Raw genomic sequence first — 25,248 nt, 5'->3', positions numbered from 1 at the left:
GGCAAAAAGCGCCCACGGGAAGAAGGGGAGAATGTCGGGTTGGAATAGTCTCTGTCCCAACAGGCTCATGAGCCAACGACATCGATAACTCCACCTTCTATCCCTCTTTTAGATGGAATGAACCAGTTATGGGCCCAAGTTAAGAATCTAGTAGAAAATTTGTGCAAACAGAGCACAAAGCAGGAAGCGAAATGCAAGGTAGAGCTTGGTAAAGCTCCACTTGTCGACTCCTAAAGGGTTGTACAAAAGACTCGTAGATCAAGACCTTCTGACATGCTCCACAACCAATCCCTGGAGGTTTGCGGAGCTAATGCCGATTTTAAACGACAAACTCTACATCTCGGAGAAGATGGGTGCTGTTCCTTTGGACAAAATCCAGTTCTGGCTAAGCTTTAACGCTTTCCCGAACTGTTTCATTAGACTGAAGGATGAACCAACATCAGAAAAAGGAACGGAATCAAAGGAGGTTATGATTCTCGACAATGATAAAGCACAGGCTCTCTTATCAAGCAGCATAGAAAAGGCGGGTTACTCGGTGTCGAAGGTATCCACACCGGGTAACAAGCACTCTTCCTTTCTTGCTCCTGTTTCAATTTCATTCCCCTTTACGGAGAAGGCTTTCAAATATGTCACTGAGGCAGTAGAGACAGGTAAACCGTGTCCTACACTCAAGGAGTGCGAGCCTCTGTCACTAGCATTTCCCCGACAGGAGAAGAACTGGAAGGAGGCCCATTTCACCTTTTCAGTAGGAAGACTTGAGGCGGATGTCGCGCCCATTTCACCTTTTCAGTAGGAAGACTTGAGGTGGATGTCGCCAGTCGACAATTTAAGGAAAATCTTCCAAAATTATCTGAGTTTCTCTTACAGGACGAACAAGAAACAAAGGAGAGACTTGCAGCCTCCTTATCTCTACAGAACTACATAGAGGTCTGTTCGGCTCATCAAGATACCCCAGACATGCTTAAGGTTTTAGCCAAAATACATATGGCTACTTTGGTAAAAGACCTTTATGCCTTTATAAAGGCTAGAAGAACATGTAGGGAGTTTGTGTTAGCTAACGCAACAGCGAAACACGATACAAGAAAGCTAATATCTTCCAACATCTGGGGTAAAGACCTCTTTCCAGACGAGGTAGTCAAGGAAGCGATTAAGAACGCCTCCACAGAGAAAGTAGGACTCCTCCAAAAGTGGGGCATCCTTTCAAAAAGAGAATCTTCTAAGGTTGTGGGTCCCCAACCTAAAAGGAAGATGGAGAGGTCTGGACATCCATTTCGAGCGGTTCAACAACGATCCACAGTTGTAGTGACCGAGACATCATAGACATATGGTCGAAAAGAGATTCCTACTGATCAGTCAAAGCATAGGAATGCTTCTAGTAGGAGGGAGATTCCTTTAGGATCGCTGGACCTTCGATCCTTGGGTCCATGGCCTAATCAAGATGGGACTAAGTTGAGAGGTGGAGATATCTCTACCACTATTTCCTGTACTCCTCCGATTATCCAAAACCCTCTTGGAGGAGTTTACCTGAGAGCTCTAGAGCATACAGGTGGTAAGGAAACTTTAGTCCACCGAATTCCAGGGAAGGCCGTTGTGTGTTTACGAGAAGGACTCAAGAAAATTCAGTCATTTAGGACTTATCGCCACTCAACAAGTCCAAATAAAATGAGTCCAGGAGGTTTATCCTCCTGAACATAAGGAACCCGCTGCAAAAAAGGGTGCCTATAGTCTTACCAGACCTGAAAGTCGTCTATCGGCAGCTTCCAGTCAATCACCCTTTCCCCTCCTATCTAGGATTCAGGTTACACAAAGTAACGCACTTCCCAGGAAAGATACTCATCAGACTAGACAGAGTCCTAGCTGCCTTCATAAAATTGGCAGACACAGTCATGCAATATTTAAGCCTAAGAAAGGTTCAGGCAACAATGTTCCTGGACAAGAGGCTGGGGTGGGCAGCACCCAAGGTGGCTGGCCTATGAACATCCGAAGAAATTATCCGGTCCCCGGAACATCGTGGATGAAAGATGAATTTCAGATTCCCAAAACGAGAACTGGGAGGAACCCTGTTCTCTCTCCAGTTCGCAATAAAGGTAGGCCCTGTGCTAAGAGCACGGCTGCAAGATGCGCTGGGAACCTGGAGAAAACAAGCATCAAACGCTCGAATAGGCCTAAAAAGACCGATAGCGGTCCTTCCTTAATCGCTTTCCTAACAAAGGTAAAAGCCCGAAAATCCCAAGACCATGTTGGTCCAGTCATGAGTAGGGAAACTCTCTCCAAGCAGATCAGATTGTCTACAGCTGATCTGGGACTCCGAAGCGATAACGAGACGCTGCGATCGACGATGCTAAGAAACGTCTCATACAGTTTAAGTGTAGTTAGCCATCCCTTACCTAAAGGCATGGCACCTGTCAGCAGTTCACATACAACCAATCCGCAATGTGATAGTGGATGCTCTACTCAGGCTCAGGCTGATAGAGTTAGAATGGTCCACGGATGCAGACCTATTCTCTCCCAGATGGGAACAAGTCCCCGAACTGCAATCCGACCTCTTCATTACGAGCGCTGTCAAGGAACTACCTTGATATGTAGCCCCATACGAGGATCCTCTAATTTAAATGATAAACATCATGTCTCTGAATTGGAAGCGATAGACTTAGGATTTCCAGTTCATCCCGTCCAATTACCTGCTGAGAGTCCTCAACATGTTGAGATCCTTCCAGGCGGGACAACTCCAGAAGGTTCAGAGATTAATTGCCTTCGATTTATTATAGAGAACCCAAACCCTTCATTGCATGATTTTCTTGCCCTAGCGGTTAAGAAAAGATTTGGGATCTCAAAAGGCAATATAGAATTCTTAGAGGAATACAAGTCTTAAGTCAACTAGAAGACAATATGAGTCATCATGGAAAAAGTGGATTGCTTTCGTAAAAGCAAAAGGACCGAGAGAGATTTCAATGAACTTCTGCATGTCCTTCTTTATCCATCTTCATAACCAGGGTTTGGCGGCCGACACGGTAACTACGTGCAAGTCAGCCTTGACTAGACCTCTTCTATATGCCTTTCAAGTAGACTTGGCGAACGAGATCTTTAATAAGATCCTGAGGGCGAAGCTCACCTACTTTATTAGTAGAGCGGATCCTGACAGTACTCCCGCAGGTCATGATCCGAGAAAGATTGCTTCATCACTGAACTTCTTTCAGTATATGGACTTTGAGTGTCTTCGTTCATACACTGGATGGAAATCATCCAGAGTGTTTTACAAACACTATGCAAAACAGGTACATGAACTGAAACACTATGTAGTGGCGGCAGGTAGCGTATTACAGTAAAACCTGCTCCCTAATTACTGTTATAGACAGTCAATGGTTTGGACTTCAAATGTCCTCGCACATATACTGGGTGAGAATCATCCACAGTGTTCTACAAACACTATGCTAAGCAAGTCCATGATCTGAAGCAGTATGTGGTGACGTCGGGTAGAATACTTAACCCGCCGTCTAATTCTACGATGAACAGCTAATTGACTAGGACTGTCAATTAAAGGGAGAAGAGGTCATCCCTCTTAAGGTGTGACTTCCTTTGATCAAGTGTTACCATGGTGACACTAGCTCTGTTCAAAATCCCAGGTGTGGAATTATACAGATGGTACTAGTGCCGGTGTACGTAGTACACAGTGCCGATAAAAGTAACCAGTACAGGAATTATGAAGAGAATTTGTTTTTAATTCTCTTCAATCTGAGAGTGGCACTCATCATTTCTTGCTTTCCAAGAAAGAAAGATAATCTCTGTACAGGTTACATGTATAGTTCCGTTATCATGCTACATTCGTTTTACTTACTAGTAAACGTCTATTAGAATGTAATTGCGTCCTAACTCGCCGGACAATTGCATGGTTATAGTCCAGAGTATGTATTTTTATATATTTGTATGGTCACAAACAATGGAATTAAGAAACATTGTCAAGTATTTGGTAATTTTCACAAACTACGAGCCGGTTTGTTCATCTGGTGTATTCTTATGTTTGTCCATACGATGTATGCTTACCTTGAGACCCCCCCTTTCTACTGTCTAGAATGACTCTTCCCTGTAGGGGGCAGGAAGCACTAACATCGGAGATGATTAGTGATAATGACAGATAACGGTAACGTCATTTGTCTCGATTGATCCAAATGATCATAGAAAGGTTGTCCCAAGGTTAAGGCACTGATGAAAATCCACAGATACATTAATGCTCTGGTATACTTCCATCAGGACGACATGGCTTGAGCCCAAAAAACGGATTTTGAGCGAAGCGAAAAATCTATTTTTGGGTGAGATCGCCATGTCGTCCTGATGGACCCACCCTTCTTTCTTAAAAGAAAAGATCTTCACAGTTCCCTCCCTGACATACTGTATCTGTAGCTCCACGCTCAATGCTACAAGGAATGTCCGCCATCCTGGGAATGGCGCTGGGGTGGTGGTCAATAGTAGTACGGGAACAGGGGTAACCTTGTTACGGCCCCCTTCTATTCTTTTGCCACGTCCCCCTCGAAGCGTTAACGCTATTTGGGGTAGAGATTGCTATGAGACGTGTCAAGAATGCGTCCTCTGTTCTTATGCGATATCCTTGAGAAAATTTTAAGGATATTCGCTCCAGGAGTTAGAATTCTGGAACCTGAAGGTTAATTCTCTGGGAATATCACTGTAGTATATATTATATCCTTTTGAAGCTACCTTAGGAACTTCCATCAGGACGACATGGCGATCTCACCCAAAAATAGGTTTTTCGCTTTGCTTAAAATCCGATTTTTATTCTTGTTGGCAGATTAATATGCTTTCTATTTTTTATTGTTATTGTTTTAAGTTTTTAACATTTCTTTAATGATCATTGTCTAGTGCTTGGCTTAAGGCCTAGATTTTATATTCACTTTTATTTCAATGATAATCATCATTATCTCCTACGCCTATTGAAGTAAAGGGCCTCGGTTAGATTTTGCCAGTTGTCTCTATCTTGAGCTTTTAAATCAATACTAATCCATTTATCATCTATTTCACGCTTCATAGTCCTCAGCCATGTAGGCCTGGGTCTTCCAACTCTTCTAGTGCCTTGTGGACCCCAGTTAAAAGTTTGGTGAACTAATTTCTCTTGGGAGTACGAAGAACATGCCCAAACCATTGCCATCTACCCCTTACCATGATTTCAGCCACATATGGCACTTGAGTAATCTCTCTTATAGTTTCATTTTTAATCGTGTCCTGCCATTCAACTCCCAATATTCTTCTGATGACTTTGTTCTCAAATTTACAAAATTTCTTTAATTATAACTATTTGCCTTCTTGTTATATTTTTGTTATCTTTATATTCTTCCTTTATTCCTTTTTCCTTATTTGTTTCCCTTCCCAGTAGGGTTGTAGCTTGGCCACTAATAATATAAATTCTGGAGAATGCAAACAATTTCATACATCTAACTTTTATTTTGAAATATAGATAATAACGTAACTTATTACATAAATTGATTTTAAGAAGATTCCTCATTAGATGACTCAAGACTTATTAATGAATCAATATACAGTATTTATCAATAATCACATGTTGCTTTGCATCATCCTCCTGTAAGTTTTCGTCATGTTTTAGAGCATTCGACCAATTTTCTTTTGTCACTGAATGAAGTGCTTTTTATATGTACCCTTAAATCTCTCATTTTAATTTTTTTGCTATATAGGTCTTCACTTGTTCCCAAATGTTTTATCAAATTATATTGATAATAGTATGGGGGAAGACAAATAACCTTGTGACTATTTTCCACTGCAATTCTATTAATCATGTATGCATTATCCATATTTCCAGAGTATTACTTGACCATTTCTGAAAGTTGACATTTTAAAATTGTCTCTTGGTTCTGCATCTTTTTTATTACCCATTCTTTTATTTGTGCCTTGTTGTTTGATGTTGTGGGAGATTTATCTAATCGTGCTGAATGATAAAGGGCATTATCCATTACAATTATAGAAGATGGTAATATATTTGTTAGCAACTGCTTACAGAACCATTGTTCAAATATGACGCTGTTCATTCTGGCTGACAAATAGTTTGATTCCTGTGTGTGTGTCTCCTTTAATGAACTTTAATCTTTGAGGCATCTGTTATAGTGGTTGTAATTTTCACTCTCTTCTTTCTCCTACATCTGGGTATGGAGTTCAAGTTACTTACCATCGCGTGTGGTGGCTATCAGTATCTTCCTGCAGGGAATACTTCCCAACGAAACCCAATTAATAAATGCCCATCGCTGACCTGAGAACTACAGTACAGTATATTGGAAAAGTGGCAACGTTTGTGCCCCGTTTCTTTGACTGAATAATGATGCAAAACTATGATAATTAAAAACTTGAGTTTGTGTATCATTAAAATTTTCCATTTAAAGTAATTGTATTCATTATAACCATCAAATGGCATCTGTTTCCCTTTGTTTTCAAAATACAATGTCGGAAATATGGCAACGTGTGTTTTTCTCTACAGGTACACCTCGACCTTCGTAAATTTGACAGAGTATAGGAGAGATATTCAGCTTATAATATACCTTTTGAAAGTTCTTTGGTTAAGAGTTTTCATGTAGGAGACTTAATGCACGTTTTTAATTGAGTTTTACTGACTAGCATATAAAAATTGTTACATGAAAATGATAACCGAGTTATTTATTTATATTGTGTGTTGTTTTGTATGTGTTTATGTACATGACAAATTTAGAAATATGGCATTATCTTATTTTCAGGAATGGAAGCCTGCCATATTCGTGATGCAGCTGCTCTTTGTCAGTACTTCTGCTGGTTAGAAAAGGAAGCCTTATCGGGTACACAAACGGAAATTTCTGCTGCCGATTACCTACAGAAGCTACGCGAGTAGGTTCAATTAGTTTTATTTGTAAATAGCTTATTCAGAATACAGAAAAACAATTTTAAAATTTTTCCAGAAAAACAAGGTACAATTAATATTATAAATTTTGGCACATGCTAAGAAGACACATGGGAACTCTTTTAATTTTTAGTGATGGCATGGTACAAAGGTCGTTTTTATTCCCGTAACTCTTAAGGCCACGGTTATTCTTATTTTACTGTAGTATACACTAACCTGAAATGAATTCAATTACTTGATGTTACTATACCATTTGGTAAATGTTCTTTTTGTCACACATGGATTAAACTGCTACATTCTTGAGTTTCCAAATCTCTCCTTAGCTTACTGTTTTATTATTATTATTATTACATATACTAAAATTAATTGTCAGGTTTCAAAAGTAATGTTACGGAGTACTTTAGTTATCCTCAGTTATTTATTGAACATCATTTTGACTCGATCTAAATGTGGTACAAGAATTCCAAATAAGTAGTGAGGATAAAAGATTGACAAAAAAACAGAGCAGAATTGTACAGAGAATTTAAGGACAAGAAAAAGAGAATATTTCTTAAAGATTTAAAGGTTACTCATGAGCACCCGAGGCAAGGGACTGGATAATGTCCTAGAGACTGAACAGATATACATACAATCAGTAAGCAAGCCTTCTTTCCACCAAAGCTAGGACCAGGGAGGGCCTGGCAAATTTTTCAGCAGGTAGTACAATAGGTTCCCACGAACACCCCCCCCCCATCCCGAACTCTTAACGACAGTGAAGTTTCAGACATTCCTAGAAGCTATCAGGCTTGACTGGGACTCAAACTCCCAACTCACAGATTGTGAGACAAGGATGTTTCTTATAGGCTACCACAACCCTTTAAGCTAAGGAAAGAATTTTTTTTAATGCAAATTGTACAAAAACAATGATGGATACTTGATTCAAAGATGACGCCATCCTAGCTACTGCAATTTATTTATGAGTGACCTAGTGGAGTAGTGTTTGCCCGTGTTTGTATTATTACTGCTACTAAATCCTTCAAACCACCCCTATGAGAGTTTAACATCCTGTTTCAATGTTATGGGAAAATTATTTAGAATAAACTAAAGTATAAAGACTATGAAAAACATATGGGCTTTAAAGTAAAATTGTAAAAAGACTTTGAAATCACAAGAGGAAAGGGAGAATTTTAATTTCAAAGAAATATTCATTACTAAATGTTCTAAGTACTTTCAAGTTATGTACAATGGTAAGTATAAAAGTGGGGCGTCAAAAACATTTAAAGGAAATACTGCTATCGTATGTGGATCTGTACATAGGGCTAGGTTGTGGATTAAGGCCTATATTAAGCTTTACCTTCAACACTTGTAGCTGCATATAGATCTGAAAATGTATGTTCATATGTACATGGAATATAGGAAACTAGAAAGTTGGAAATTATATAATTAAGAGATTATATTTATTCTGTTTAATGAATATCAAAAATTTTCCCAGAGAACAAGAAAACATGGTTGGCCTGAGTTTTCCCACAATCTCTTCAGTGGGACCCAATGCATCAATCATCCACTACCATCCTGCACCAGAAACTGACCGCAAGATAACCACGGAGGAAATATACCTATGCGATTCTGGTGGACAATACAAGTAAGTAGTGTCGATTTGCGTGCAGTCTTATCTCTTATTGGATATAGAGTGCTTTCTTTTCCAATAGCTCTTTGACTCCATGTATTCAGTGCTCTGTAAGTATTTGTTACCTTCCTTTTAATATTCCTGAAATTTACACCTTTCAACCTATCTTCTCCATATGACTGAACCATCTCAAATGTTCTGCTTCATCCTTTCCCCTACATTAACCTTTGTGCCGTTTTTAAATATTGCATTTCTCGCCCTATAATTTCCTCTTGTGCCACTTATAGTGACAGTACATCACTACAGCCTCCATGTTTTTCCTTTAGTTTGCATTCTGTATTCATTATTTAAAAAGATGTTTTAAAAATTCCTTCATGAATTCTATCATTAACTTATTGTACATTGATACTCCAAGTATCTGTCTTATCTTTGGCACATCTAAGTACTGTATCTATATGAATCATAAAACTAGATAGCTTTCAACCATCTATCTCATATCCCATAAATGCACAATATTGACCTTCCTCTGTTCTCTTAAAGATTTTATCATAAGCTATTCTGGGACCTTGTTTCAGCTGAAAGGCCTCCCTGCCCCCAGTGCTTGACCATATAACCTTAATTTCATGAATCAAATCTAGATAGATTGAGCTTTTTCCTGTTTCAGACTTCCTATAGGATTAATTTGAGTAATTTAATTGGCTGTGAGGATTAGAATGTGGATATTCTACCTAATTAGAAAAACTTATATTTTTTAATTTTAGTTTGAGATCGATGATTTATTTCCAATCCTTGTGTAATAAGTATTGGATTATTACTCTATAATGATAAGAAGAATCAGAATATATTAGCTTTTTAAATCTCTTTTCTCCAGGGATGGTACTACAGATGTAACTCGAACAATGCACTTTGGTATTCCCTCCAAGTTCGAGCAGGAAAGCTTTTCCAGAGTTTTAAAGGGAGTCATTAACATTGCAACTTGTATTTTCCCTTCTGAAATTAAGGTTAGTAGTTTTATTGTAGTATGACTGCTTGCTTTTATAAATGAGTTTGTTAACATTTTTACACTTTTAGCATAAAGTGCATAAGAAGAATTATTGATGATGATATACACTGTAATTACTTCCTTGTATAATTTTCTTTTTGCCGTCATTACCTAAACTTATCTCATACTAGGGATAAACTTATTGTACCCTGAATTTATGCTACTCTTTCCATTTCTGTTCTGTGCACTTCCTGCTTGAGTTGCCATCACTGTATATGGAAATACATTATCGATTAAACTTTTCATATAGTTACATGATTATAGTTGAGGGGTTGATTTATTTGATTTTATAATTGGGTGGTCAGTATCGTTTAGAAAATGGAATGACCGTATATTTGCTCTACTGTTTACAATGGTTTTTAGGAATTAAGTGTATCCTTCCATAATGCTAATTATACTTGGGTAGAATAAAGGTAGAATAATATCAATGTTTAATCTTTTCAAATACGAACCTGAAAGCAATAAAACTTGTGGGTATTCCCTATAGCTAATGCACTTGTAAATCTCCTAAGGTACAAAATCTAAAGGAGTAACTTAAGTAGAGAAGTACCAGGCACTTCGATAAGTTTCAGAGTTTCATGGAAACTATCGAGTAAAAGTAAAAGAATCCAAACTGTAATGAACAATCGAGAGTTCATCAACTGTTGGCTGATAGGCCTAAATGATCGTTTACCCTCCCTGCACCGAGAGCTTTTTTTCTGCAGGTAATTTAATCCTCTCTTATATCTTTCATCTGTTTAGTCATTATATGAGACCTGGTAGTACTGCTGAAAATCAATGGTACATTTTCAAAAGCACACACTGTTTTCAATGTTATCAATTACAAAAATATTTTGGAAATTTTATTATTAGAAAATGAAATTCTATCTTTGGTTATTCTAACATGTTTTCCATTTGTACTGGATTCCAATTGAGTGGGAGTATTTTATTTAGTAATGCCAGGCACTGTTTGTGCCCTACACAAACTACCAAGTAAATTTGAAACAACTATACAGTGAGCCCTCGCTACTTCGCGGTTCGACCATCGCGGATTCACGACTTCGTGGACTTTTTTCATTAAATACGGCATCCAATTTCATCAGCAAACCACTATTTTTGGGGGAAATATCATTTTATTCTAGAAAATTGCTACTCTTTAAATAGTTAATTGCACATTAAGAAAGCGTGTACTTTTGTTTTTAAATTTCGGGTGTGTTTAAAAATCGAGTATTGTTGACTTCTTTTTGTTTTACTTTTAGCTGTGATCAGATCAGCTGATGTCTAGCTACCGGTCTCAAGAATATGCACGTACGAAGTATTGTTTATACCATTTCTTAACTTATTCAAACCATCCATACAGTTGATATTACATAAGCACCAATGTGTTATAACCTATCATATTTTTTTGTTTATTACATTTAAAACAACTCTCTCTCTCTCTCTCTCTCTCTCTCTCTCTCTCTCTCTCTCTCTCTCTCTCTCTCTCTCTCTCTCTCTCTCTCTCTCTCTCTCCCCCGTGAGAAATAAAACCTTAGTTCACATATGGCAACTTGAGTTTAAGAATGAAATTAACATGAATATTCTTAGTTGTGGCGATCAATTCCTCGCTTCAGAAGGTACAGGAAACAAAAACACGGCATTTGATTACAACAGCTGATCTCTCTCTCTCTCTCTCTCTCTCTCTCTCTCTCTCTCTCTCTCTCTCTCTCTCTCTCTCTCTCTCTCTCTCTCTCTCTCTCTCTCGTGTTATACAATAATTACAAATAGATGAAGAAACCAAAATCGGTTTTCTTAAAGTGTCAATTAAATACAAAACGAAAAAATTATACCGTGTATACATCCATTTCAATCATAGCTTAAAATACGGTATCCGATTTTGTCAGCAAACTACTATTTTTTAGGAAACACCATTATATTCCAGAAAACTTACTCTTTAAATAGTCAATTGCGCTATAATAAAACATGTACTTATGTTTTTAAATTTCGGGTGTGTTTTAAAAATCGAGTATATTTTACTTCTTTTTGTTTTACTTTTGGCTGTGATCACATCAGCTGATGTCTAGCTTCCGCTCTCAAGAATATGCGCGGTACGAATACATTAACAAAGAATTGTTTACACCATTTCTTAACTTATTCCAACCATCTATACAGTTAATATTACATAAGCACCCATGTGTTATAACCTATCATATTTATTATTTAGTACATTTAAAACCATTCTCTCTCTCTCTCTCTCTCTCTCTCTGTCACATCGAACGTAATAGCGGTAACTTAATTTTTCGGTGACTTTAAAAATGGCCTCGTACTTTCTTCTTCTTTTTACCTTTTTTGCATATGGTGAGGTGGGTACAAGTTGACTTATAACTGAAGTTTGGAAAAGTATTTTTGATATGGAAAGAACAATTATCTTTCGTGACAATTTTCTATCGTAAATTACCATTCTGTCATTAGCGGCAGTTTGCTATTGTGGATTAAACGCATAAGGAAAAAAAAGGTTTCCAGCTTTGCCACGAATTTAGGAATTTATATGGATACGATAAGTAAAATATTTGTAATAACATAATGTTTACTAAATGTTTGTTATATCATTAGTTATCACGTTGAGCATGTGTGTTTAATGCCTTCGTTTGTTTATTATGATCGAAGATGGAGCGTAAACAAATGGAAGGTTTCCGTTTCAGGCGGCATCATAAAGAAAAACATTATATAAATGGCATTCATTTCATTTATTTGGAAGTTCTAAGAAAAATTAATTAGAACATTGGTAATAACAAAGTCAACATATAATCAATACTTGGTAAGATTGCTGTCGATGCAAAAACTAACCTATACACAGATGTGTAAATGCATCTGTTTCTTCGTTATGATCAGAGATAAACGTAAACAAAACATTGGTTGTCATTTTTTATCGTGCTTTTTGGCGTGTTTAGGAAACGCATGATATAAAATCGCCTTTAATATTTGTGCCTGTTTTAGTTTAGGGAACTGTAGTACATGCATTAAGTGTTCTGTACAATAAAGGGTAGTTTGTTAATAGTGCTACGTAAAGGGAAGGTTTTAAAAGTCTGATTACACATGTTAAATAAATATGTAAATATGGTGTCCCTACTTCGCGGATTTTCAGCTATCGCGGCCGGGTTTGGAACCTATCTACCGCGATAAACGAGGGTTCACTGTACAGTAGTGATATTGAGCTCATTGGGTGTTTCAGGAAATGGTAATATCTACTATCTCTATAGGTTTAAAAAAAAATAAGCTGTGTAGGGCTGTGACATAATCATCAATAATGTATGTTGATATAGATGAATGAACTGTTTAAATTTCTGGACAAGTTACCTGAACTAATACTCAGTTATAAGTAGTAACATTAGTGAACTTCACTTCAGTATTTCTTTCAATCATATTTTGGTCATCACATTGTGACTTGGATCCTTTTTCATTTGCCTGTTACTCTTACTCTACAACAAACATTAAAGCTAGGCTGGCTGTGAGTATAACACTGCTTACATTTACTGTACATTAATTAGAATGCTTATATATTTTCAGATAAAATCTGTCAATATGTCCATTTTGAAATTGGAAATAGGGTGCATATTCCATGGTAAATGTAAAATAACATTGTAACATTGCAAATTATCCTTTCTCTTAGCTGCTTTCATTTTATTGCATTTGCTTTTAATGCATAAATCTTCGATTTCCTTTACAGCTTTATCTATTTTTTTTTCATTTTCTGCAGGGTAATTGTCTGGACACATTAGCTCGCAAAGCCCTTTGGGACGTAGGCCTAGATTATGGACATGGTACAGGACATGGGATAGGGATGTACCTTAATGTTCATGAAGGTCCTATGGGAATTTCATGGCGTTCCTACCCAGACGATCCCGGGCTTAAAGAAGGGATGTTTTTATCTGATGGTAAGGAATGTCTGCATTTTGTTTTTGTAGACAAGATAACTTTTTAAGTATGGTGTTATGTAAAGAATGCTGTATAGCATTAATGTGGATAAAACTAGAACACTGTAGTAAAATTTACTAGAAAACAAAATATCTTGCTCGACTTTTTGCTAAATTGTTTCTTAATTGAAGAGGGAGTACCTTTATGAGGGAGAAGTACCTCAACTTCAACAATATAATTTTCAAAGGAAAATAAATAAAATTATATTTAAGAAACATTCATCAAGCATGCTATGAAAGTGTGGAGAAGGTCTGTTGAAGAGTTTGGGGAATCATTTTGGCTCATATGCCTCAAAAATCAACAATAAGCAGTCTCTGCAGTAAGCATATTAAAATTATGCACAAAGGATGATGTCCTATATTTTGGGTTTATTGAGAAGGCATAAGACAATATATGCCAAAACTGTAAAAGCAATTAATGGGCATTGTGAATGCATATTAGAGTAAATACTCATTGAGCATTAGTATGTGATGATAATATATTCAAGTATATTGTAACACAAGCTCTCGAATGAAAACAAGGTCAAGTATACAGTATATCCCCACCATACAAGCCAGATGAGCTTTAAGAGTGTTCTCAAGCTGGAAAGTTCACAAGTCTAACATTGTTAGTCTAGACATCTTCCTAAAGAGCTTTCTTTATAAAAAGTTTTATCAAATTATCCAAAATTTTACATATATCCAAACGGGATTATTTTACACCCTGAAATAACATACTTCATGTACATGAAAATTATTTAAGCTTTTGATAAAATAAGAACAATTAATTAAAAAACTTAAGTAATTTTATTTCAAAGAGGGAGAGAAAATTTTATTTTTGTCATGCAACTAAATCTGCTTTGTACAGTATTCCACTTAGTCTGTTGGGAAAAGAAGGGTTTAGGTTAATAATAGCAAGAGGGGCAATATGCTGTTTAGCATGAAATGTCTTTTACTGTATTTAGTAATAGACTGGGAAAGAAATTATATAAAATGTTATCAGTAATTTTTTTTATGAAAGATACTGTAGTGGGAAATACTGAATGAAAGGAAATGAGGAATAAGGTAAAATAGGAGGCTCCTGGGTGAAAAAGATCGACCTTGATTCTGATTTATTACGGCTTGAGCCATACTCTAATGTTCCTTGGTTTTCATTTGCAAATTTTTGTCTGGATTTTATGGTGCCTTTCAGTGTATTTTTATATTTCAACATTACTCAGTTGTGTCTTTTGATAGCAAGAATGATAATTATTGTCATTAATTTTTTCTGCCATTTTCTTGAAACAGAAACAGTACTCTATTTTCAAGAAATTATTATTACTTGCTAAGCTATAACTGTAGTTGGAAAAGCAGGATTCTATAAGCCCAAGGGCTCCAACAGGGGGAAATAGCCCAGTGAAGAAATATATCTTGGATGTTGAATGGGATACAATTGAACCTTTACTTAAGGTTATGTAATACTGTATACCTTTTGAAGTTGAGACTAATACCACCCAAATTTCTTTAGGGTGTAATTTTTATATGTGAATTAAGATATATGATCTAAGATACACGACCTTAGATATTTAATATTTATATATTCTGGTACAAATTTATTTCTAAAAATATTAAATAAATATTTGCAGCAAATCCCTAAACCAGAAAATCTGATATTACCTTATATTGGGCTCTATTGGTGTTGGCGTTCCCCTTAAGAATAAAGACGAGTTGAAATTTCTACTCTGATATGGCTTAGCATATACTGCTCCAAGGATATGGTTTGTTTTCCTCTTCACTCGGGAATATCAAACAATAGTGCATTAAAAATGTGTGTAAATTATTTTCTTCTTTTAGTAAAATTTCAGAACACTGCTTTTTGTTATTGATATTGGTTTTTCTCTGTCTTATTTTCAGTTTTTTCCGATCTTGAGATTCAGTCATTTTATGCTTTAAATCTTCTTGATGAATTTATTCAATGCCCTTATTTTAATTTCAGAGCCTGGTTACTACGAAGATGGGAAATTTGGTATACGTATTGAAAATATTGTAAGAATAGTGAAAGCTGAAACACCACACAACCACAGAGATAGAGGCTTCTTGACATTCAAGACTGTTACTTTAGTCCCCATTCAGACTAAGTTGATTGACCCATTGCTGCTGACAAAGAAAGAGGTAAAGTACTGTATATAAGCATTTTTAATTTCTTTATTATTTTAAAGTATTGTAACAACACGGAAGCTCCGAGCCATACTTGTAGATTATCTGCTGATCCAAAGGAGAATGTCAGATATGACATGAAATTTCTTGTCTTTTCAAGTTGAAGGTTATTTTAGCCATTTGCTCCTTGAAGAATATTACATTATGTGACTAAGATATTAGTTTTCTATATGGATTTACAAGAAAAGATAGGAAAATTTGGATTAATACTTTCTGGTAATCCTGCTATCAATATCACAGGTATCATCAATCAAATGCCGTCAGTCATTGCAACCTTTGAAAATATTATAAATATTATAAAAGAGAAGTAAAATCAGATTGAGTCACCCTGTTAGATTTAAAAAACTAGGTCCTCCAGGGGAAATTTACATATATTTTTTAGTTAGTAAATTGACAATTTATCATACATTTTTAAAGACAAGATATTCAACTTATCTATTAATAGGGTACTATATCTTTGATGATTGAGTTTGCTCTTGTTTAAGAAATTTGGTCTTGCTTTGAGTCTGATATTGCTGTAAGAAGGAGAATAGGGAAGGAGGAAAGGAAAGTGCATTCCATACCAGTTAAGATTTGGCCAGACCCTTGTAGTAGATGCAAACTATGAAGACTCTGGTCATTACTTTCCTTTGTTTATTAATTACATCAATGAACCTTACTTTGTAGTCATCATACTTTAATCATTGTCCACCAACGTCCTGACCCCTAACAAAAAATAGAAAACATTTTACCACACTTTCCAATCTCCCCCTTTGTTATCATCCTCATTAGACCCGGTATGTAGTGCCAAGGGGTGAATACACCACAGGCCTATTGGTACCACAAATGCCATTAGATCTACATTGTCCTCATAGTGTAGACCTGCCTCTTCAGCTTAGGCTTAATTTGTTGCTATGCGTATACAAACCTTAGTCCTTTAAATAGGGAGATGATTTTGGCGCAAGCTGGAATGACAATACGTTAACAAGGTAATTAACTATGGGTAGTGTGCGCAGGCGAATAGCCCTGTCCCACCACCTGTAAGAGCCTTGCTTTGAATTTCAAGTGCAACGAATACGGACGTATCTTTGCATCTTTATCTGAATTTATCGTATTCAACTTCTTACAGGAAGTAAATGCTGGCTGTTGATTAGTGTAAGGCATGTGAAGTAGAGATTCTTACTTCTGGGGGAAAGGGTGGATGCTTCAACCATTTTTAGAGTAAATCAGTTGTAGATCCACACACAGCAAAGAACCCTCAAATCTGCATCAGTGGGCTTTTTAGGTTCATGTGGGGTATAGGGTTTTCCTAGTGTTTGCTGCACCCCCTTGAAGGTCGGAGGCTCTTCACGTTTCTGTGCAGACCACTAACAACGAATTTGACCCAAGGAAGTTTTCCTTGAGTTATTTGGGTAGGCCCTTTATGACTTTGTTAAGGGAACTGGTAGCTAAGGATCTCTCTCCCGCATTTCCCCAATGTCAGTAGTGAAAGGCGTAGTTGTGGCCCCTGTATCAGTAACCCAAGTGATGTCCCGTGTGGTAACCCGGACATTTAAGGCTTGTAAGTGACACCTGTCCCAGCGGGAAAATTAATGGCACTAGATGTCACACCTGAGATTGGGTGCAAGTCGTTTCCAGAGTTGAAATTCCGTTGCCTATCACCCTGACCCATGTGGTTCGAAGTCAAGGGCCCATAACCGTTGGTCCATCTTTGCCTGTAATCACGCTCACTGCTGTTTCGCGCGCCACTGAGTGCGTCTTCCCTCTCCCCAATGACAGTGCTCCCCATTGATGTGCTTCCTTTAGGAGCAACCCATGGCTCCTCCCCTCAGGGGGGTGAGAGCATTGTTGTCATTAATTGCTAGCAAAGCTTGGAGTGAGAGTTGGGAAGAGAAATCTTCCAGGGTAGCCAGGCAGGACAAAAGTGTTCACAAATGAACGTTTACTGTTCCCCTGATAATGAAGGACCTTTAGCACCCTCCATTCCTACATGGATGGTGTATTCTTGCTCCTCCAACGATACTAAGCGGCTGGGGAGGACATCACCACTCGAGGCTGTCGTTATATGCTTGCATGCAATGGAAGACTAAGAGTTGGGGCAGATGTACCCTTTCCCCCACTGTCATTGGCCTTCTTAAGTTCCTGGTTCTGTCCTTGTGGCAGAGTGGTTATACTTAGTGGGAGTAGAGCAAATCACCTAAGCAACCTGCTCCCCCTCGTGGGTGTGTAAGTGCTTTGGATTCAGCTACCTCAGAACACTGGACCTTTGACCGTTGACAGAGACAATCCATGGTTAATGTGTTCCTTCATAGATATCCTTGCACTTATTCAGAAGTACAACAGACTGGGGAGGCTACTTTGGTCATTGATCAGCACTGGTCCCCCATCACATTGCAAAACCATCCTTGGCGCTGCTTTGGTCAGATCTGACTGATTTATCCTTAGATTGAATCAGAGAATTCTCCCAAGTTCAGCTGATCAGATAGGATCTTGACCGTGGTTTTCTTAACACCCATTGCAATATAGTAGTATAACTGCTCACGGAAATTATATCTTTTATTCTACCTTGTTTCAAGTATTGTTCTCGTATCTGATCTTCATCCTCCAACTCTCATCGTAATTTGTTGGACAAAATCTTAATTTACACCATCCTGTGTATTCAGATCTACCTAAACTTGACTATCCTGTATGTAGTACTAGCTATACAGATTATTGTAACAAATCATAAGGCTACACAGTATTCTAAACTATATTGTAGAATGATCTGCCCAATGAGGCAGTTGAATCGGTAGCACTTCAGAAGTTCATACTTGAACCGAATGGTTTTATGTTGAACAGGCCGACATAAGTGTCTCTTCAGAGTTTATGCTGTATATATGACGATCTATTTTAAAGTTGTTAGATCCTGATCTAAGATATTTTATATTCATTACTTATCGTGTTGTTTATTTCCTTTCCTCAATAGGTTATATTACCCTGCAGGAGCTCTTGGTCTTAAAGCATATTGCCTTTCTAGCTACAGTTGTAGCTTAGCTATTAATAGTAATATGTAATAATTTGTATTAATTTTTAGACTACATCAAATTCATTTATCAATATTTTGACAGTTTATTTATGATTCTTGTTAGGGCATAAATAGAAAAATACAATGTAAAATTTTGTTACAAATTTCTCAAGCCCTTTTTTGTTAAAATGTACATTTGTGTTTCATTAACAATAATATTTTTTGGTAACGTAGGAAACTTTATTTAAAATTATTCATATTATATAATGTTGTAAAAATGAAGGTCACTAATGATTTTATACTCCACAGGTTGATTGGCTAAACAATTATCACATGGAATGTAGAAGTAAAGTTGGAGAGTTACTGCTACAACAAGGCCATAAAGAGGCTTATAACTGGTTGGTTAAAGAAACTCAACCAATTGGTTAAAATATAAGGGCTTTTTGTTATTTGTTGGTTACTATTGACAAAACTTAGAAGCATCTAATGTTAACCTAACACTTTGTTGAATCAGAGGCATGTCAGTCTTCACATATTTACAAACTAATTTAATTGCCGATCATTTTGTTGGAGGGATTTCCCCTGGCACTTAGGTAGCCTTGTAATGCACAGGGTGCCACTTTCCAAATTTATTATTTGTGGACAGGGAATTGTTACACTGTTCAAGTTGATGATTTATTTTTTTAATACCAAGTTTCAGAATTATCTCACTGCTTCCATATACAGTAACTTGCTATACTGTAATCTTCCATTTAAAAAGCCAGGATTATTCTTTTTCTATAGGGTTAGGTCATATATTTTTTTGTGGCACTTAACAATTAGTGAGGGATATTAGGTTGCCTAACCCATATCAGCCTTTGCTTTTGGGAAAAACTGATGGAGCACAAGGTACTGTTCTTTTATGTTCACAATTATGAAACTCTCATAATACTAATTATGTATCATGTTCATCATTTTTAAAGACTGTTGAACATTTGAACATTACAATATTTATGAATTTTGAAAATATATTTTTCAGGTATATTGCACAGGTCATGATTTGGGATAGTACTGCAATATACACAAGGTGATTTTTTATATTTCAACAATTTTTCCCAGTGAAATGTTCTGATTACATTTAATACAGTATTGTCAAGAATTTTAAAATGATTGAATTATAACAATTTGATTTGCTTATAATATTGCTAGGCTGTGTTAAACTTTTATAACAATTTGATTCACTTATAGTATTGCTAAGCATTTTTAAACTTTTAAAAACATGTTCTATTTTATTTGTGAGATAGTACAATTGGGTACTTACTATCCATATTAAAGTGTTTTTATTGTCTTGATTTTGTTGTTATAATGCGCTGTATATGGTACTTAAAAACTTTTATACTGGTACCATATATATAGTAACCTCTTTTATCTGTACTGATAGGTAGGAAAAGTTAGAGAAAAATGAGAATGGATTTGAAGGCAGTCATGTGTTTATGTAAGTCCCTCAGTCTTAATTTAGTCAGCCTTGTGCACACATTTTTAGCCTATAAAGAACAAAATATAAGCCTTTTATCCTAGGCTACGGTAAGTTTTACAATTGTTAACCTCGGCTTAGCTATATATATATACTGTACCGTATATATATATTCCGACACAAGTATAAACCTTCGTCCATCGAATAGGAAACAGCAGAGTAAAAAAAAACTATCTTAAGTGTCTACGTAACTCACCTCTGTAAAAATCATTGGAGATGTATTCATTCACTGACGATGTATCCCATGGAAGTTAAAGGATTTCAGGGGAGGTAATAAGGGAACAGAGGTGGGTAAGGAAGGAACCTGTGTCTCTTGGACTTACTGCCCGTGGTTTCCCTGGGGCTACACCTTTAAATCTTTTGAAGCGCTGAAATGACGGGACCGAGAGAGAATCCGTCCAGGAAACTCCTCGAACACTCCTTCAAGAAGTGAGCTGTGAAGGTTGACTGACTAGCCCAAGTACCTGCCCTCAGGATTTGGCCCACTGCCATGTTCTTCTCAAAGGCCAACGAAGTACTAAGCCCTCTGATGTCGTTGGGTCTAGGCTTACCCGGAAGAGGAACCCCTACACTACTGTAGGCTCTCATAATCACCTGCCGTAGCCAGAAGGAGATCGTATTTTTGGAGATGGGTTTCTTTACTAATCCTGAAGAGACGAACAGACTCTTGATTTCGGGTCGAAGTCTGGCTGTCCTCTCTAAGTACTTCCGTACCGCTCTGACAGGGCACAGCCGCAAGTCCCTCGGGTTGTCCGAACGGGGGATTGCCGGCACCGAGAATCCTTCAAACTTGGGGTCCTAGACTGCTGGGTTCTGAGTCTTGCCCCACGAAGGATGGTACGAACCTGAAGGTAGCTTCACGCTAGCCCTTCGAGTGTGACACCTCGTATGAAAGTCCATGAAGCTCCCCTACCCGTTTTGCTGATGCCAACGCTAACAGAAAAACTGTCTTGAGGGTGAGCTCTTTGTCCAAGATGTCCTTTAGGGGTTCGAAGAGAGGTTCTGACAGCATCTTCAGGACTCTAACCACGTCCCACTGGGGTACCCTAACTGCCTGAGGGGGGCACGATTGCTCGAAGCTCTTGATGAGCATATAGATGTGTCTGTAGGAACCCAGGTCGATGCCCTTCAGGAGGAAGACTTGTCCTAGGGCGGCTCGGACTCCTTTAATGGCTGGGATGGACATATTTACCTCGTCCCTGAGATAGACTAGGAAGTCGGCTATCTCCGGGATGATGTTCTTCGCGACGCACCACTTGGTGAAGGTAGCCCATTTTGCCTAGTACACAGCGGCTGAGGACCGTCTCAGGTACCCTGACATCCTTGTTGCCGTCTTCGCCGAACACCCTTCCTTCCTCAGGAGACGCACGATAATCTCCACGCGTGAAGGCAGAGGGACCGAGGGTTTTCGTGGAACCTTTGAAAGTGTGGTTACCGGAGAAGGTCTGGTTTGTCTGGAAGGGGCCAAGGTGGAAGACGCGCCAGTTCCTTTAGATCCGCGAACCACTCTCTCTCCGGCCACCAGGGCGCTACCAAAGTCATCCACAGGTTGTCCGCTCGCCTCACCCTGTTGAGGACTTGCCTGAGCATTCCGAAGGGAGGGAAGGCGTAAACGTCGAGGTTGTCCCAAGGGTGTTGGAAGGCGTCCTCGAACGCCGCCACTGAATCTGGCACAGGAGAACAAAACATGGGGAGCTGTGCGTTCAGTCTCATGGCGAAGAGGTCTATCACTGGCGAGCCCTAATAATGAATCAGAGTCTTGGCCACTTCTGGGTGCAAGGACCACTCGGACCCTACCACTTGACCCATTCTGCCGAGGCCGTCGGCCAGAACGTTTCTCTTCCCTGGAATGAATATGGCCGAGATCTTGATCTGCTCCATTTCGGCCCATTCCAGGAACTCTGAGGTCGCACAACTCCTTCGATTTTAGCCCTCCTTGGTTCTTTATGTAGGCCACCACCGTGGCGCTGTCGCACATCAGTGCCATAGTGTTTCCCCAGAGCCTCTGAACGAACTCTAGGCACGCTCTTTGCACTGCCATTATTTCCAGTACGTTTATGTGCAGGTTCTTCTCTTCGGCTACCCACCTTCCTCTCGCTGTGCTGTCGAGGAGATGAGCACCCCAACCCTCCTTGGATGCGTCCGTGAACAGGAGCATCTCCAGAATGTCGGCTGTCAAGGGCATCCCCTTGAGGGTGTTCGATCTGTCGTGCCACCACTCGAGGACCTATTTCGTCTCCGGGGACATCGGGACCACCTTGTGCAGGGAGTATCTTCAGGTTCCATTGTACTCCCCTGAGTTTGAGTCTCCCCTGTGGGACTAGCTTCTCTAACAACACGAGGTGGCCTATCAGCCTCTTGCCAGTCCCTGGCTCTCCTGGGCTGATCCGACAGGAAGGGCTGTAGGATCTGGTCCAAGTTGTCCAGTCTCTCCGCGGAAGGGAAGGCTCTCGCCAACCAGGAGTCTAGGACCATCCCGAGGTAGGTCATCCCGGTGGAGAGTATCAGTTGGGACTTCTCCAGGTTGATGGTGATACCCAGGACGTTGCAGAACTGCAGGAGCTTTGCACCTTGCTCCCTCAGTACTTCCCCTGAGGCTAAAAGCAACAACCAGTCGTCCAGGTACCGAATCAGGCGGATACCCTGTTCGTGTGCCTAGGCTGAGACTGTTGCGAAAACCCTCGTGAAGACCTGAGGGGCTGTGGACAGACCGAAGCAGAGGGTCTTGAACTGCAACATTTGGGGACCCCATTTTACCCTTAGGTACTTCCTGCTAGAGGGGTGGACAGGGATCTGGAATTATGCATCCTTGAGGTCTATGGACATCATGAAGTCTCCCTCCCTCAAGGCCGCTAGGACCGACTTCGGAGTGTCCATCTTGAAGTCGGTCTTGCACACGAACCTGTTGAGGGCTGAGAGGTCTATGACTGGTCTCCAGGCCCCTGTTGCTTTCTCCACCAGGAAGAGTCTGCTGTAGAACCCTGGACCCAGGTTCTTGACTGGTTCTATTGCCCTTTTCGTCAGCATCGCAGAGATCTCCTCTTGTAGGGCCGTCCTTCTCAAGGGGTCTTTCGGTGCCAACCATTCCGCCTGCAGATCTGGTATCAGAGGGTGGGGGTCCACCAGGAAGGGCAACCTGTACCCTTATTTCAGGACCGTCACAGTCCACGGGTCCGATCCGTGGTCTCGCCGTGCTTGCCAAGAATGTTTGAGGCATCCCCCCACCTGAGGCTTTGGCAGGAGTAGGGAGCCTCTCTCCCTATCTCCTTCGAGAGGCCCGACCGACCTCTTCTGGCGGCCGAATAGGAGGGCCTGAAGGCTGACTGAGCAGCCGGCGTTCCTCTACGGGAGGGCTGCGAAGGTTGCTGCCAGGATGTAGTAGGGGCGTCTCTCCTGGGCTGGTTAGGTGAGGCGTGAGGGGGGAGAGGGACGTCGGAGGGTGTCCGTCTATGGGTGGGTTTTCTCGCTGGAAGGGGTCTGGGTTCTCCCGCATCCTTTAGCTTACTAACCCTCTCCACCGCCTTGAGGGGGAACACTTGAGTCGTCCCACAGTGGAAGGCTCCTCAGGAACCTCGCTTCTCTGTCAGGGAGCCTCCTTATTAGTTTGCTGAGCACGGTGTCCCTTTTCCTCAGTATCCAGTTGGCGGCCTGCGCTATGGATTGATAGGATAGGAACTTCAAGGCCTTACCTCCCGAGCTAATCAGCTCCTTCAGCAAGGCCTGATTCTCCGGGATTGTGAGGTCGTGCGAGGACTGGGACCCCACCAGCGGGGAGGCCCACCAATCCAGCCGCGATGACACGTGAACCAAGTCCTTGGCCAGCTCCTCCATCATGGAAGTCTCCGCAGGGGAGAAACAAACCAGGGCAGTGGTAGCCCAATCCTCTGCTACTCCTTGTCCTAGGATGGCGACTGCTGGCTCCACTGCACAGGGCCCTGCGCGGTGTCCTTCTGGGAGGTAGAACTGGCTCTGTCTCTTCAGGCCCTGGATAAGTCTAGAGGCGCTCTGGCTCTTGGGAGCTTCCGCATGGTTGGCCACGATCTTGTCAACGTGCGCCAAACCCAGCTTCACATCCTTGGTCAAAGGGAGGGCTAGTGAGGGCCTCTGTTGTACAGGCGCATCCACGAGACTGCTGAGGCTCGAGAGCCAGACTTCGTCAGTAGAGGGCTCAGGTTCGTCCAGCCTATGGTGACGCCTAATGAGGCCTATCACCCTCCGTATGCTGAAACTTCCGCTGGCAAACCTTCTGCCCCATCCTCTACATTCTCTGTTGGGCGCTCCAGTTCTCGTGACGGAGGACCTCCGACGGGGGTAGTCGTACGTTGAGGAGGCATATTCCTGGAGTGGTACAGTATCCTCGCTTCAGGGAGTAGGACGGGCATCGCCGCTGGAACGGAGGCCTCCGTCCTGGATTTATCCCTTCTTCCGACGGACCAGGGGTCTGCCGGCTTTCCCGTCGAGGAAAGGAGCTTCTCTCGTTCCGGACGATGCGTCGTAGATTTTGAGGCCGGGACGCGGCTGCCAGACCGAAGGGGCGACTCTCTCCGCTGGGCAGATGGAGTCGGAACCTTCGCGCACTTATGCCTGTCCCTTGGTGCCTGATGAGACGAGTCCCTCCGTCGGTCATACCTGCTGCTGGAGACAAGTCCTACCGGTGAGCGGGACCTAGGGAGCTATCCCGAGGTGCTCAGGACTGCTGAAGCCGCCAGGAGTTGGCTACGGGGTATGGCAACCCGCACCCATTCTTCCTCCGGCGAATCGCTTCTCCTAAACTTCCTCCGGGGGGATCTAGAACGCCAACTCACGTGGCAGGATCTTGAACGGGAACGTGAGCGAGATCGCCTCCTGCGGAACCTTTCTCGCCGTCTCCTATGGTCCCTCAGGACTCCGTCTTCCGATGAGTAGGAGTAGGCCTCGACCGAAGAGCTGTAGGACCTCACCGAAGGGACTGAATTGCGCCTCATTGCTGGTGGTTCCACATGGTGTTTGGTCGGCGACGAAGGCTCCAGAAAGACGTCTAGGAAAGTAGCTGAAGGCGCTGGAGGGGAGCGGGGGAGCTCCTCGCTGAGGAACCAGGTCTTAAACTCCTCTTCCATCCTCAGGGGAGATCT

General features: G+C 40.4%; 1 protein-coding gene across 1 annotated transcript in view; it reads left to right on the top strand.

The window, feature by feature from the left end:
* LOC137654430 (xaa-Pro aminopeptidase 1-like) overlaps positions 1 to 20,085 on the top strand; it is a 55,619-nt gene extending 35,534 nt beyond the window's left edge. Inside the window, exons 8-13 of the mRNA XM_068388034.1 lie at positions 6,747 to 6,873; positions 8,358 to 8,507; positions 9,364 to 9,493; positions 13,250 to 13,427; positions 15,421 to 15,596; positions 18,934 to 20,085. Of these exons, the coding sequence (XP_068244135.1) occupies positions 6,747 to 6,873; positions 8,358 to 8,507; positions 9,364 to 9,493; positions 13,250 to 13,427; positions 15,421 to 15,596; positions 18,934 to 19,053 (881 nt within the window). The 3' untranslated portion in view covers positions 19,054 to 20,085. The remainder of the gene's footprint in view (positions 1 to 6,746; positions 6,874 to 8,357; positions 8,508 to 9,363; positions 9,494 to 13,249; positions 13,428 to 15,420; positions 15,597 to 18,933) is intronic.
* The last annotated feature ends 5,163 nt before the right edge of the window (positions 20,086 to 25,248 follow it).

The sequence above is a fragment of the Palaemon carinicauda genome, chromosome 15 (genome assembly GCF_036898095.1).
Source record: "Palaemon carinicauda isolate YSFRI2023 chromosome 15, ASM3689809v2, whole genome shotgun sequence".
Lineage (NCBI taxonomy): Eukaryota > Metazoa > Arthropoda > Malacostraca > Decapoda > Palaemonidae > Palaemon > Palaemon carinicauda.
Note: the sequence above shows the minus strand (reverse complement) of the source record. Positions and strands in the feature narration are given on the sequence as shown.